Here is a 12,826-nt window from a genome sequence, read left to right as displayed (position 1 = left end):
TTGAAATTAGCCATAAATCATTTTTGAGACAACAAATTATGACAAGAATTGGTAGAAATTGAATAGTAAAATAAATGAAAAGATTTAATGCGTCATTAACTACATGTATCATATTGTGATGGTGTTATATTTTTTAAAAATGTCATACTCATACCGTATTATTATGTTCTCAAGTGATAAATTGACAGTGATACTAACGTATATGAAATAGGACAAGTGAAAAATATGAATTTGCCGCTAACCATAGTTATGCATCGATTGTCCTTCTCATATGAGTCGGTACCTCGGATATTTAAAAAAAGCAAATATCACATATCGCTCTTTACAACCGAATACACGACATACGGCCCTATTATTGCAAATGAACTCAAGATAGATGTTAATTTTCTGTATGTATCTGCACAAATCAGAATTCTATATGAAATAAAGCAATGAATATTCCCTTTAGTGCGCCATCACAAATCGTAGAGTAAAGCTGCTGTACTCTTAGCCAGTTGACTGTTGTTTCAATGTTTTACTCGTAGATAATGATGTATACAGACATGCATTCGCTTTATATTGTAGATAATGATGTACACTGAATATTGTAGATATCGATGTATACAGAACTGTATTTATTGCATATCATTTTATATCGTATAGAGAGCTGTATTAATTGTATATTGTGGATATCGATGTATACAAATTGATATTGATAAATATAAAGCTGCATGCATTATAATGATCTATATGATTAAAGGCTTTTTTGATTGTATAATATTGTAGATATCGATGTATACAGAGCTATATTAATAGTATATTGTATATATTGATGTATACAGAGCTATATTAATTGTATATTGTAGATATCGATGCATCAGCATTGTTAATTGTATGATGATAATGTAGATATTGATGTAAACAGAGCTACATTAAGGGTTTAATGTAGATATTGATGTATACCGAGCTATATTAATTGTATATTGTAGATATTGATGCATCAGCAATGTTAATTGTATGATATTGTAGGTATTGATGTATACAGAGCTATATAAATTGTATATTGTAGATATTGATGTATACAGAGCTACATTAATTGTATATTGTAGATATTGATTTATACCGAGCATTATTAATTGTATAATAATGTAGATATTGATATACACATTGCTATATTTATTGTATATTGTAGATATTTATCTTCACAGATCTATACTATTTGTATATTGTAGATATTAATCTACACAGATCTATATTATTTGTATATTGTAGATATTAATGAATGTACAGTCAATGGTACCTGTGATCATATGTGTATAAATACTCCTGGAAGTTATTATTGTCAGTGTTCAGACGGCTATCAATTATATGGTGGATCTAAATGTGCTGGTAAGAAAAACTATTTTTCAGACATAACTTTAACTAGGTTCAAGACAAGGTCTTGATAGAAAAAACGAAGAAAGCTGAACTGCAATCCAAGTAAAATATGACAAATATATAAATTTAAAAATAATGATTTTTTTTCTTTATTTTATATTTTCGTCTCCTGTTTTTTTTTCTACAGTCCTAAGTTGGCTGTTTTGAACCAATGAAAGCGTGTCAAGCGAACCCCTGAGAGGATGCCGTAATTGCTCCACTCTAAACTAAAGCCCCGTGCTAAGGTATCGAAAGTATCGAAAAAAGGGTACAAGTGAATGCTTGTTAATGAATATCGATGAATATATTGGTATCGATTTTTTTTCTAAATTACTAGATCACCCTTGTAAGTCCACGAAGCTAAGTTGACGTTATCAATTGAAATGCATTTTACTAACAAAGAACCCTAAAAATTTATTGTCTGATTAAAGATATAAATGAATGTGCTGATAATAATGGTGGATGTCAAAATGGTTGTGAGAATACTATTGGTAGTTATAAATGTGCATGCAGACCTGGATTTAAATTACATGCAAATAAAAAAGACTGTATAGGTAAGACCCCGTCCGATTTTTGCAAATAACTATGATTATTCAATCCCATGGGTCTAAGTCTGTAGTAAGTAAGCTAAGCTTGTCGGGATAACACTTTCTAATGATGGTTTATGCAGTCATTTTTGCATAACTACTAAAACAAAGCAGGATCGACATAAGCCTTCGAACAAATTGGCAAAATATGTCCTGGCATCCATTATTTGTACGTCAAATAAAGCACTGGGACATTGCTACGAATATGCATAACGATCTTTGACAATAATGAGAAACTTAATTGTTAATTTTCAGAAACATGGAGATGTATAGATTTAAAAACGCCTATCAATACAGTAATGAGAAGTATTATACTAGCTAATAGAAACAGACAAGTTATTTTACAATGTCGTGACCCTTATTCCCGCTTCATTGGTACCAATCAAAATAAAGTCGTGTATGAATGTGGACAAAATACTGGATATTTGTGGAATTTTGAAAGAGCCAATACAACGATGACATCCTGTTCAAGTAAGGAATAATTTTCTGGCTTTGATGTAATCTAGAAAGCTGAATTGTAGTTGTAGACAAACCTTACTTTAATTTAGACATCGACATATTCGCCATCATCATCATCGTCACTGTCACCATCATGATCTCCATCATCATTATCATCATCGTCATCACCGTTGTCTGTATGGTCTTCATCGTCGTCACCACAATCTTCTCATTATGATTAAAATCATCATTTCCAGTAGTTGACAATGTGAAAAGCTCTTTTCACACGAGGTCACACAACCAGACATACAACTCAGTTCAAGTAAATATATCGAATATAAAAAGAAATCGTCTTGTGTTTGCCATGATATAATCAACTTCTTTTTGTTTTAGAATCTATTAGACCACCCAGCTTTAAACGGAAAGCAAGATTTGTATTTATAATGGATGAATGCAGTTTTCATCGCCAGGCATTAGAAGTGTTAAAAACAAATTTAACCGAGTTTTTAAATGGTGAGTTAAAGGTGTGTTCTTTTATTTCTATCTCAAGATTTCTAACTTACAACTGATAAAATTGATTGAAATTACAAAATCTTATCTTTTGTTTGTAAACAAAGTACCATTTGCTTTGTAACTATCGATTGAAGTCAGAAGTCAATAGAATTCCAAGGGTGGTATTCAGAATCGGGGCTGGATAACAATTTTCTGATTGAAGTGCTGTTTTTTTGCATTTTTGTCCCTAACATGTCCATCGATCTGTAGTCCGAATGTGTCACCAAATAGTTTAATATGGTCTGATAAAACACGTTAACAGAGATCTTACTGAGCAGAATATTTGTATTTTAATGGCCTAGACGCCAATTTGCAAAACGGTTTGCACCCCAATTATACCCCTCTTTATTTGAACAAATTCAAAAATTTGGTTTTTATACTTTTTTGTCCCAAAGTATTGTTAGAATTCACCAAGTCAAGAAGGATATTTTCTTGGGAGAACCTTTTCTAGCGCTCCATGAGAGGCTTGCGACAAGACGCATCCACAGAGTTGCCGAATTTCTAATTAAGCCTCGACAGTTGTCTCCCCATTTAGTCAGTCTGCCCCTTATTTGTACCTCAGTCTCGGGAGGCTTTCGCCGCCATTGATCAATAGCTATCATGTAACAAAACAGTTTCCATTTGGTGCTGGAAGTGGAGTCACCTGCTTAGAAAATACACGAAACGTAACATTTAGTTTAGAATAAGGAACACATGTATGTTCTTAATCAGATCATTGATGATTTGTGCTTTTTGGTTGCTACACTTTATTGTAAAAGAATATATTCGAAATATTGACCCTGACGAAATTGACAACGGGTGGTAGCCAATTTGTGTAATCCTGACGTTATTTATTTGTGTTAGCCCATGTCTAACAAATGGTGGTCGTGGGTTTTAATTTCAGTCGACGTTTAAACGTTTGGTGGTCTTAAAAAGTCATCTTTTCTCATTATTCTTTAGGATCTCAGACATCTTTCTTGTTGTCTTTGTCAAAAATATATATATAATAAGCAGTCTTTCATTTTTTAGAACAAAAGAAGTTTAAATGTAGTCATAAATGTAGTATAAATTATTTACAATTAAATTGTGGATCTCGGAGGAAGAAATTTAGGAATATGGTGAGAGGAACCTTTAAAAGCCTGATAACAGCCGAGTTCGAGTTACAGATGGATTCCAGAAAACATTCTAGTAAGTTAATTTAGTTAGTAAGCCATAAGTGTTGGAGACAGGGTATACTTACTCTTCTTGACAACTGATACCACTTTGCATTATGAAAAACTTCACGAGTTATAATAATTGATATACTTACTCATATGAAAAGGCTACCAATGTATTGCCAAACTGTCATTTTGGATTTCGTTTTGCGGTTCGAATCGTTAGTACTTGAGGTTTGTTGTATCAATAGGATTCCAGTTAGAGGGCTTGACAATGGTGTTAGATGGAGCCATTAGACACATGATCTTCTCAACCAGTGTCTGCTTCGCGAGGAATATGACAACACTTTCTCTTTGAAAATGATTTTTCTGCAAAGCGGAATATCACTGATTGAAATGTAAGCGATAATGCAATATGGCAGGCAAAAAAGAGATGACCTCGTCGATGGTCTGATGTCTACGGTTAATTGGGCCCAGCCACAAATAATTCTTGACAGATTCTGACGGTTCTTTACTTTAGGAAAATGTGATTTTGAGTGTATGAGTAGACGAACACAGAGAAAACTAAAGAAAGCTATAAAAATATTGAGAAGAACGATTAAAAAGGAAAAATTTACAGTGAGGTATAGGCAAATTGATATCTTTTATCTTTTTCTTTTATCGGGTCATACGAAACTACGTGCCTGGCATACTTACAGGAACCCCATCACGAACCAAGCTAACCGCCATGAAAAACGCGTGACTCAAAGTGAACTCATTGAAACTTGTACATTTTGTCCATTACAGCACTATTAGCCACAGAACCATTTTTATTTAAGCTAGGCCAAATTTATTCTGTTATATAAATGCTACATGCTTTTTATCAACAGATATGAAGGTTTTAATTATGAAGTTATAAAGAAATCGTTTAAAGCAGATAAACATTACGATATGACATGTAAACATGGTAGCATCCTTAAAAATAATATTTGTAGTAAGTTGAGGTTTTGTTATTGAATTGCTTTGGACTTGCACATATGTTACCTGTCAGGGCGGAATGCATGATATTTGCTCCAACACTTAGTCAGTGATGTAGGGCTTTTCACAATGTCAAAGTCACGATCTTAGTATGATACCTTGACTGTCAAAAACCTTCTTATATCACAGATGTTATAAATGCAGCGATTTCTTTGGATTGTACGCCAGCGGATACAACCAATCATATCCTCTGACGAAAAAGTGAGAAGTTGAAATGGAAAAAGCGCTGTGTGGTTCTGATGAAACAAATTACAAAAATATATCGGTAGTTGAAAATCGGAATAAAAACGAGCCGTCTTCGATATCCTAACAGAGGTGCAGATTAATAACGCGTTGTCCAGGAGAAATCAATAGTTGCCACGTTAAGCTAAGATTCCATATACGCGTTATGCGGATGCGTCATGCGGACATAAATGACCCTTGCGGATCCGTCATGCGTCAAATATGAATTCATATGTGCGTTAAACGTATGCGTTATCTTTCTTTTGACGCACGGACTTCTAAACAGATGGATGCTTTGGTGCATAAAAAAGGCAGGGAATCGCTACACCTGGCGATTTTTTTTTGACGCATGACGGAGACCATTTGACGGATACCGCTTCCGCATATATGGAATCATACCCTCTTAAACCAACCATTTCGATTTTTAACGCATGACGGATGACGCATGACGGATCCGCATGACGCGTATATAGAATCTTAGCTTAAGTTTCACATTTTATCATGAAGTTTATTAGGCATCACTGCACTAGATTCAATGATGTCCATCAGAAATATAGATAATGATTTATGATATTCACTTATTCACTGACCCATCATCAGAGTTGAATTAAAGGGAAATAATAACTCTTAACCGATACAACAAATTAAGATTATCTTTAAGGCAATCATTTTGAAAGTTTAACCTGGCTATTCTTTGTCCACTTTAGTTGCATGCAGTATCGGTACTTATATGAGTAAGCATGAAAAGAAATGTCTGCCTTGCCCGAGTGGTACATTTCAAGACGAGGAAGGGAGAACAGAATGCAAGAAATGTCCATCGAAGATTCCTAATTCTGGTGTTGAAGGGGCAGCCAACGCATTACAATGTCTTGGTGAATATTTCCATTTTCATTTCAAATTTCATTTTCTTCTTGATTGATTGTCGATAGACAATCAGTATTGATAATTATATACTATAGCATTGAAAACCTGCACAATTTTAGGACATACTTTTGCTGCAAGTGCTGGCAATTAAGAGACTTTGGTAAATGTGTCTTCAGTTTCGAGTTCAGAAAACACGAAACAAATTGTCAAGATCTGTATCTTAATCAAATTGGCATTAAACTTATCTATATTTGTTTTAACAGAACTATGTGAACCAGGACATTATTCAGAAGAGGGTTTAAAACCATGTAAACCATGTGAAATAGGCAAATACCAACCACAGTATGGCCGCACCATGTGTATGCCTTGTGGTCCTGGATTATTAACCAGAAAAATAGCGGCCAGTCACTTCAGAGATTGTACAACTAAAGGTAAAATAAGCCAATTTGGATTAAGATGGTCACCGGATGAATTGCTTTTGGAGCAGGATTCGGCGGTATTTGGACACGTAAAGCCACTGTAATTGATCAGATAACCTTCATCATCCTTTTTTTTATGTTTGCTTCCCGGTTCGTCTTATCGCGGTACTTGGTCACTAATCATCATGGCTCATCTTGTCGTGGTATGTGGTCACTCGGGGTCTCTCTTATTGGTCACTTAAACGTTCAACATCCCGTATTGCTTCTTGATGTATCTAATCGCCGTAATTGGTCACTTAGGGTCACTCTTAAACCTTCAACATCCTGCAGTTTTTGATTACCTTCAACCTGATATGTAGGCCTACTGTTAAAATGCAAAGTTGCGGTGAAAAAAATCGCATTTTCAAGCAAATATTTTAATGACTTTTTCCCTTGAACTGTAAAAGTTTAAAACAACAGGGTATAACAATAGGCCTACTTTTAGTTGTTTCTTCACATCAGCTTATTTACATTGGATTTGGTTTTGTTATGCATGCTTCTGTTTTCAGAGGTATGTAGAAAAGGTTATTTTTATAACTTGAGAAGACAAAGATGTGAACAGTGTAAACATGGAACCTATCAACCTAGTTCTGGTGAAAACTTCTGTATTCCCTGCCCTGTTGGTACCACCACTGATTTCCGTTCTTCTACAGATAGTTCTGACTGTAAAAGTAAGTGAAAAGCCGATTTTATCGACCCGTATCACGTTAAAATTCGAGGTCCAGTAGAGTGTTGTAAAGCCTTAGAAGTGAAATATGTACAGTGCTATTTAACAGAAATATCCAGCTGGACGATGTCATTGGCAGAATCGAGGAGCTTGTGGAATTCAACAACGAATAACTCGTGTCATCTTGAAAAATCTGAGCCATCCTTGGATTAAGTCGAACTGAGTCATCTGTGGTATACATAGTCATTTTCATGTAAGGATTTCGCTTAGATCGCTTGTGAATGTTTGGATGAGACGTTTAAATCGCCAGTCGAACTAAGCCCGTCTTTATTGTTCGGTGGTAACTTGAAAAAAGAAAATTACGATTTGTATTACGAATCAAATTAATGGCGTATTTCCAAAATAGATCACGTGTAGATAGGTGATACGAATATATTATATTATGTTTTATATCTATAGATAGGAGATGCGGTGGTTATAGAGGATATTACCAAGGTGTTATAGAAACACCAAATTATCCCGGCAATTACCCTATCAATGTCGGGTGTACCTGGAAAATCAAACCTGAAAAACATCGTCGTATATTAATCATCATACCACAGATAGAATTAGAGGCTAATGGTAAATGTGGTGATAGACTTGTTATTCGAAAATCAAGTTAGTTTCGCTTTTGATGATGTCTTTCAGATCTATCTCTGCCATTACTCTGAGTTATGGTCCTTTACATATAATGAAACAATGGCTTCACCCTGCCCATAACTTCACTCCGTTTGGCCAATTATACCTTACTCACAGAAACGGGATTATTTTGCTAAGCTAATCAGTTATAGTGTTCACAGCTCACTCGGCCTTCAAATCCATGTGCGTTCAGAATTATCCTCGTTTGAAAGTTAAAGTGACAACTCGTCTATTCTTGATACCCCCAAATAATTATGTCGAAACATGACCTTTAGGGCCCACCGTCCTATTACTTTCATTAGAAATTTAGTTTTAGCGATCACTTTATGTAAACTGGAATAGTAGCTTCAAAAAAGTGTTACGTTGATAATAAAAAAGGTAGACACATGATATAACATACAAAGATTTTATGTGTCAAACAAATTGAAAATATCTTATATTTCAGAATCAGATGAAAGTCAGAATACTTTTGACACGTGCAGAAGTCAAGTTAGACCAGTGGCCTTTACTACCAGGTCTAAAAAAATCTGGATCAACTTTAGATCTAATAATAATAATACTGCTAAAGGGTTTTCTATTCCCTTTGTAACATATCATGGTAAGAAGGGGGTGGGGATGATCACGGCTCGTCGAACTGGCAAGTTACTACCACCTGTCGGTAGGATGGCAGTACCAGACCCACCGTTTCTAAGTTAAAGATGGTAGACCGACGTTGACTAGAATCTCTGGCGATTCGAATAAAGTTCAAGACAAGAACATCTATTGCTTGGTTCCGATTAGATCGAAACATCTGCCTCTATTAGCTATTTTGACAGTCTTTTGCCGTCTGGTGTACACGGCAATTGTCAAAATATATAGCTATACCAGAGGTTGGACTAAAGGCAGGCAATTGTTTCAGATCAGGCTCCGATTATAGTGGGAAATTATTCCTTTTTAAAGTACTTGGAATGTCGTTTAATTTTTGACACGAAACCTAAGTAAAATTTCTGACGATAAAACATCTGCTGCAGTGAGGTATTTTTAAATTTGATAAGGGGCGTAACTCGGAATTTGATGTGAATATTCGGACAATATTTATTGAACTAAAATTGAAAAGAAATAGCCAACAATTAAATTGTAATTTCAGACCAACATACTGCTATTTTTGGGACCTATTTCCATGGCAGATGGGAATTGCTTTCTTGCAGAATTTCGCACCTAAAAATTTCAGTTCCCAAATTGATAGGCTTATGAACTTATATTCTAAATGCAGGGATTTTCATTCGAAAGTTTGTTTCATTTAGAACAATACCAAAGTTTAATAGAAGATATCGTACAAGATAAAAAATTATACAATTCAAAACAACACCAACAAATATTTCAGGTATGAATAAACTTTTGCAATGTTCTGATCTTTTGTTCCTTACAAATATAGCTCTTTTTTAAGCAAAATATATAAGGGTGGTGTTTTGCATAATCTTGTCAAAGAAGTATAATTAAATTGGACGCGAGACGAGGGTTAAGAGCTCAGATAATGGAACAAGTTCTATGCTTTGCCGTTGCCGATTCGATAATTAACTTTTTTTTTATTTTTCAGGATCGGAAGATACTAAAAGCTTTATTAGAAGTGATAGCCCAGCCTTATAATTACCTTAAATATGCTAATGTATCGCATACAATGTTTCCTCGCTCATTCTTTAGACTGTTAAAACCAAAAGTGAGAAAGTTCTTTTCAACCTGAACAAAGTGTGATTATGTAAATGTTATATAAGTTGCTTTATGATCAATAAATATAAAATTAAAGTGTAATCACGGGAATGTCTCGCAGGACATGCTCTATTTTGAGTTTTTTACTGGAAGACACACATCAAAACTGCTTTGAGGTGGGGAATCTCTGCTTAAATTTCGATGCCTCTGCATCAATGATCAGAGAAAATTATCCAGACCTTTTGGTGTTGAGTGTATTCAACCAATCAGATGATTTGTTTAATGACAGCTTTGTCTACTCTAATGATTCTGAGATATTCGTTGTGGCAGTGACGACTGTCTAAATATCCGAGTAACGTTGAATTGTAGGAGAACTGGACGAATTTCCGATATCGTGATATTGACTGCCGCTACCTTTAAGCTGGTGAAGCAAATAATCAGACGACTGAATCCTAATAAAGTCAATGACACATCTGACGCTCAAACCACGCGTCATTTCAGCACGTATGCGGTGTCAGCAAGTCCAACAAGAACCAGAAATGATATAGGTAGAGCATTAGGGGTAAAAAAAAAACGCAGTGCAAAATGAAAGAAAACAGAAAACTTGGAGTTGAAAGCCTCACAAACATGCATATTTTATAATGGTGTAAGCCAGAATCAAACTATACAACGTAAAAATTTTCACAAATCACATGACAAACCGATTCGGCAATCCTCGGCAGTTTCCGTAATACTGAATCGATTAGCGTAACTTTCACGGTAGGAACGTTTGATAACAAACAATGAAAATGCAATCTTAAAGACATTACTGGTGCGAATAGACGAGTTATGGCAACCAGTACTCAAGAGAGCCTTAGAGCGAAGACGAGTCATGTGTGACGACAATATGCTTCCATGCTACAGGCATATGGGCATGTGGACATATAAAAATCAAATGCATCCATAAAGAATTGTTGGCTGTAGAGTGAGCACGGGTTGACAATATAGCTTATAGACACGGTCAGTAGTCGGACACGATATTTCGATGAAACATTATCAGATCATCTTGAAATGTAGCAACAAGCCAAATGTGAACGGATCGGCGTGTTGGCGTGCCAGGTACAAGTGCGATACAACATGCTTCTTCTCTGTTGTACTGATTATTCGGGACTTATCGGCCCGACGATCGTATAAAAAAACTTAAGAACAGCTCTTTTTCTATTTACTATTCCTTCAGGAATTGGATACACTGTGACAACCAATCTTCGGATTCTGTCATTTTGATACTTGGTAACTGTTCATTAATTTCCGTCAGAAATGCCAACATTGCATTATATCTTTCTAATACATCAAAACGGCAACATTTCTGAAGTTTTCTCAAGCAGATTGGACACAGGAATAATGGTTGCGATATCGCCTCCTGTATCGAAGAGCTCTCATTCATGGCACAATGGAAAAAAGTACAGTGTTGAAGTCCCAAAAGATGGCAGGTTTCGTGACTGATAATCTGAAAACCATAACAGAATGGAATCAAATAGATGAACGCGTTGAAAACAACATGGGATAGGCTGATGAAAGCAGTGGCGGTGCCAGCTTTCCAAGATTAGGAATAGGGGGAAAACTGACTTAATAGGGGACAACTATCAAGGCTGAAACTCTATATTCAGCAGCTCAAGGAATGTGCCATAGACACAAGTTTTCCGTGGAGCGTATAAAATGTCTTACCCAAAAAATAGAATTGATACTGTATTCTGACACTAATTTGGGGCAAACAAACAAAAAAATATGAAATTTGAACAGTTGAGCTGTGCCACTTGATTTAAAAATCCCTTTGCATTGTGTTCATCATTCAATGTGTCTTCCAGTCAATATTTCATGCAGTACAGAAGTTGGATTGGAATGAATACCCAATTTTGTAACATTAATAATGCGATAACTTACCCTAAAGAGCTTCCAAATCAGATCACCATCTATCTGCGCTAGTGGTACGTGTGTGTCCTTATCAAAACCTATAGGTTCATACCGTCCAAAACAAAACATAGCAGATTTACACGTCACAGAACTTTCACCCAGAACAAAATTGAGATCTTCTTGAGGATATAAATCAGTCCAAATAATTCCCAGAATACACAATCCATTGGACGGCAGAATAGCTTGTAACTTGGAATAAAAGTCGCTGACTAGATACTGTTTCTCTCCGGTTACGCTATGGTTTCTTGATGTAATCTGAACAGAAAAAGTTGACATTCTATTTCGTCAGAACTTATAACCAAGGGGTACAGGTACCAAGGGCGTATCTATGCCTGAGAGGGAGGCCAAAAATGAAAGGGTCGCAGCCTCTTGAGGCCGGGAGGATGGGGGCTGCCAGAGATTCCCTCCTCCTAAATACGCTACTGACTATTAACAGTTTTAAATTTGATTTCAAATGAATGTTTGACACTCCCATATATAAGTCCCGTTTACCTGTTAAACACAACTGACTGACAACAGACTGAATTTTATATAATAAACATATCAAACTTCTTCCGTTGGAGATTTCAAAAATGAAACAAAACTGTTAAACTTTATACTGTAGGCCTACTCACCTTCCAATTTACTTTCTCTGTAGAAAGTTCAGGCAGAACTTTGGCATCAAGTCCGCTGAAATAAATCTGACAAAAACATTGCAGTAGTTCAAACAAATTTAAATTAACGGTCTTCCTTTGAAGTTGATAATTTTTGATAAAATCTGGAAATTCGTCTATTGGTTGTAAGTAAATAACTGTTTTCGCCGGAGCGCAAAAAGCGTACAATGATTGAACATCACGAACACTGTTCCACTTCACATAGGTTTGTCCGTAGAACAATGGCTGAGTCACTTTCATAGGTTTGAACAATTTGAATTCTGGGTCGAGAAGTTCCCCATCATTTGATTTGTGCTGTAATAATTTTTCCTCGTCGTTTCTAAAAGATGATACAAGGCATTGTTTGCCTAAGTTAAAGAGTTTTTGTGCCTGTGGTGCCAAGTTGGACAAGTCACCCAGTAAATATTTGTGGTCCGACGACGATACTGGATTTCCATTTTCACCCGGCACAGCTGAGTTCGCATTACCCATTTAAGTTTAGTATGATGTACCAATCATCTTCAATCTGCAAGGAAATGAATAAAAA

At 35.6% G+C, this 12,826-nt stretch overlaps 3 protein-coding genes across 3 annotated transcripts; 2 read left to right on the top strand and 1 right to left on the bottom strand.

Annotated features, from left to right (window-relative positions):
* Positions 1–1,828: 1,828 nt before the first annotated feature.
* Positions 1,829–1,978, top strand: LOTGIDRAFT_104341 (hypothetical protein; the record flags this gene model as incomplete). The annotated part of the gene is made up of 1 exon (XM_009053118.1): positions 1,829–1,978. A coding segment is annotated over one exon (150 nt), but the record flags the coding sequence as incomplete, so codon positions are not given.
* Positions 1,979–4,009: 2,031 nt separating this feature from the next.
* LOTGIDRAFT_181491 (hypothetical protein) lies at positions 4,010–9,827 on the top strand. Its single transcript, XM_009053117.1, has 10 exons — positions 4,010–4,139; positions 4,626–4,728; positions 4,975–5,078; positions 6,052–6,216; positions 6,472–6,639; positions 7,176–7,337; positions 7,793–7,990; positions 8,457–8,609; positions 9,295–9,374; positions 9,588–9,827. The coding sequence occupies exons 1-10, from the start codon at positions 4,067–4,069 to the stop codon at positions 9,729–9,731; spliced, it is 1,350 nt and encodes a 449-aa protein (XP_009051365.1). The 5' UTR covers positions 4,010–4,066; the 3' UTR covers positions 9,732–9,827.
* A 1,182-nt stretch (positions 9,828–11,009) lies between these two features.
* On the bottom strand, positions 11,010–11,782 carry LOTGIDRAFT_78907 (hypothetical protein; the record flags this gene model as incomplete). Its single annotated transcript, XM_009053100.1, has 2 exons — positions 11,010–11,183; positions 11,561–11,782. Coding segments are annotated over 2 exons (396 nt in total), but the record flags the coding sequence as incomplete, so codon positions are not given.
* Positions 11,783–12,826: the final 1,044 nt, after the last annotated feature.

This window comes from Lottia gigantea (genome assembly GCF_000327385.1).
Source record: "Lottia gigantea unplaced genomic scaffold LOTGIsca_2, whole genome shotgun sequence".
Classification (NCBI taxonomy): domain Eukaryota; kingdom Metazoa; phylum Mollusca; class Gastropoda; family Lottiidae; genus Lottia; species Lottia gigantea.
This window is presented reverse-complemented; position numbering and strand designations above follow the sequence as displayed.

Bases quoted from the DNA above. Each gene is read 5' to 3' on its own strand.
- LOTGIDRAFT_181491 (XM_009053117.1), top strand. From the start codon at position 4,067: ATGGTGAGAGGAACCTTTAAAAGCCTGATAACAGCCGAGTTCGAGTTA. The intron at 4,140-4,625 runs GTAAGTTAATTT...TCTTTACTTTAG, and splicing joins GGATTCCAGAAAACATTCTA to GAAAATGTGATTTTGAGTGT. The intron at 8,610-9,294 runs GTAAGAAGGGGG...TGTTTCATTTAG, and splicing joins TCCCTTTGTAACATATCATG to AACAATACCAAAGTTTAATA.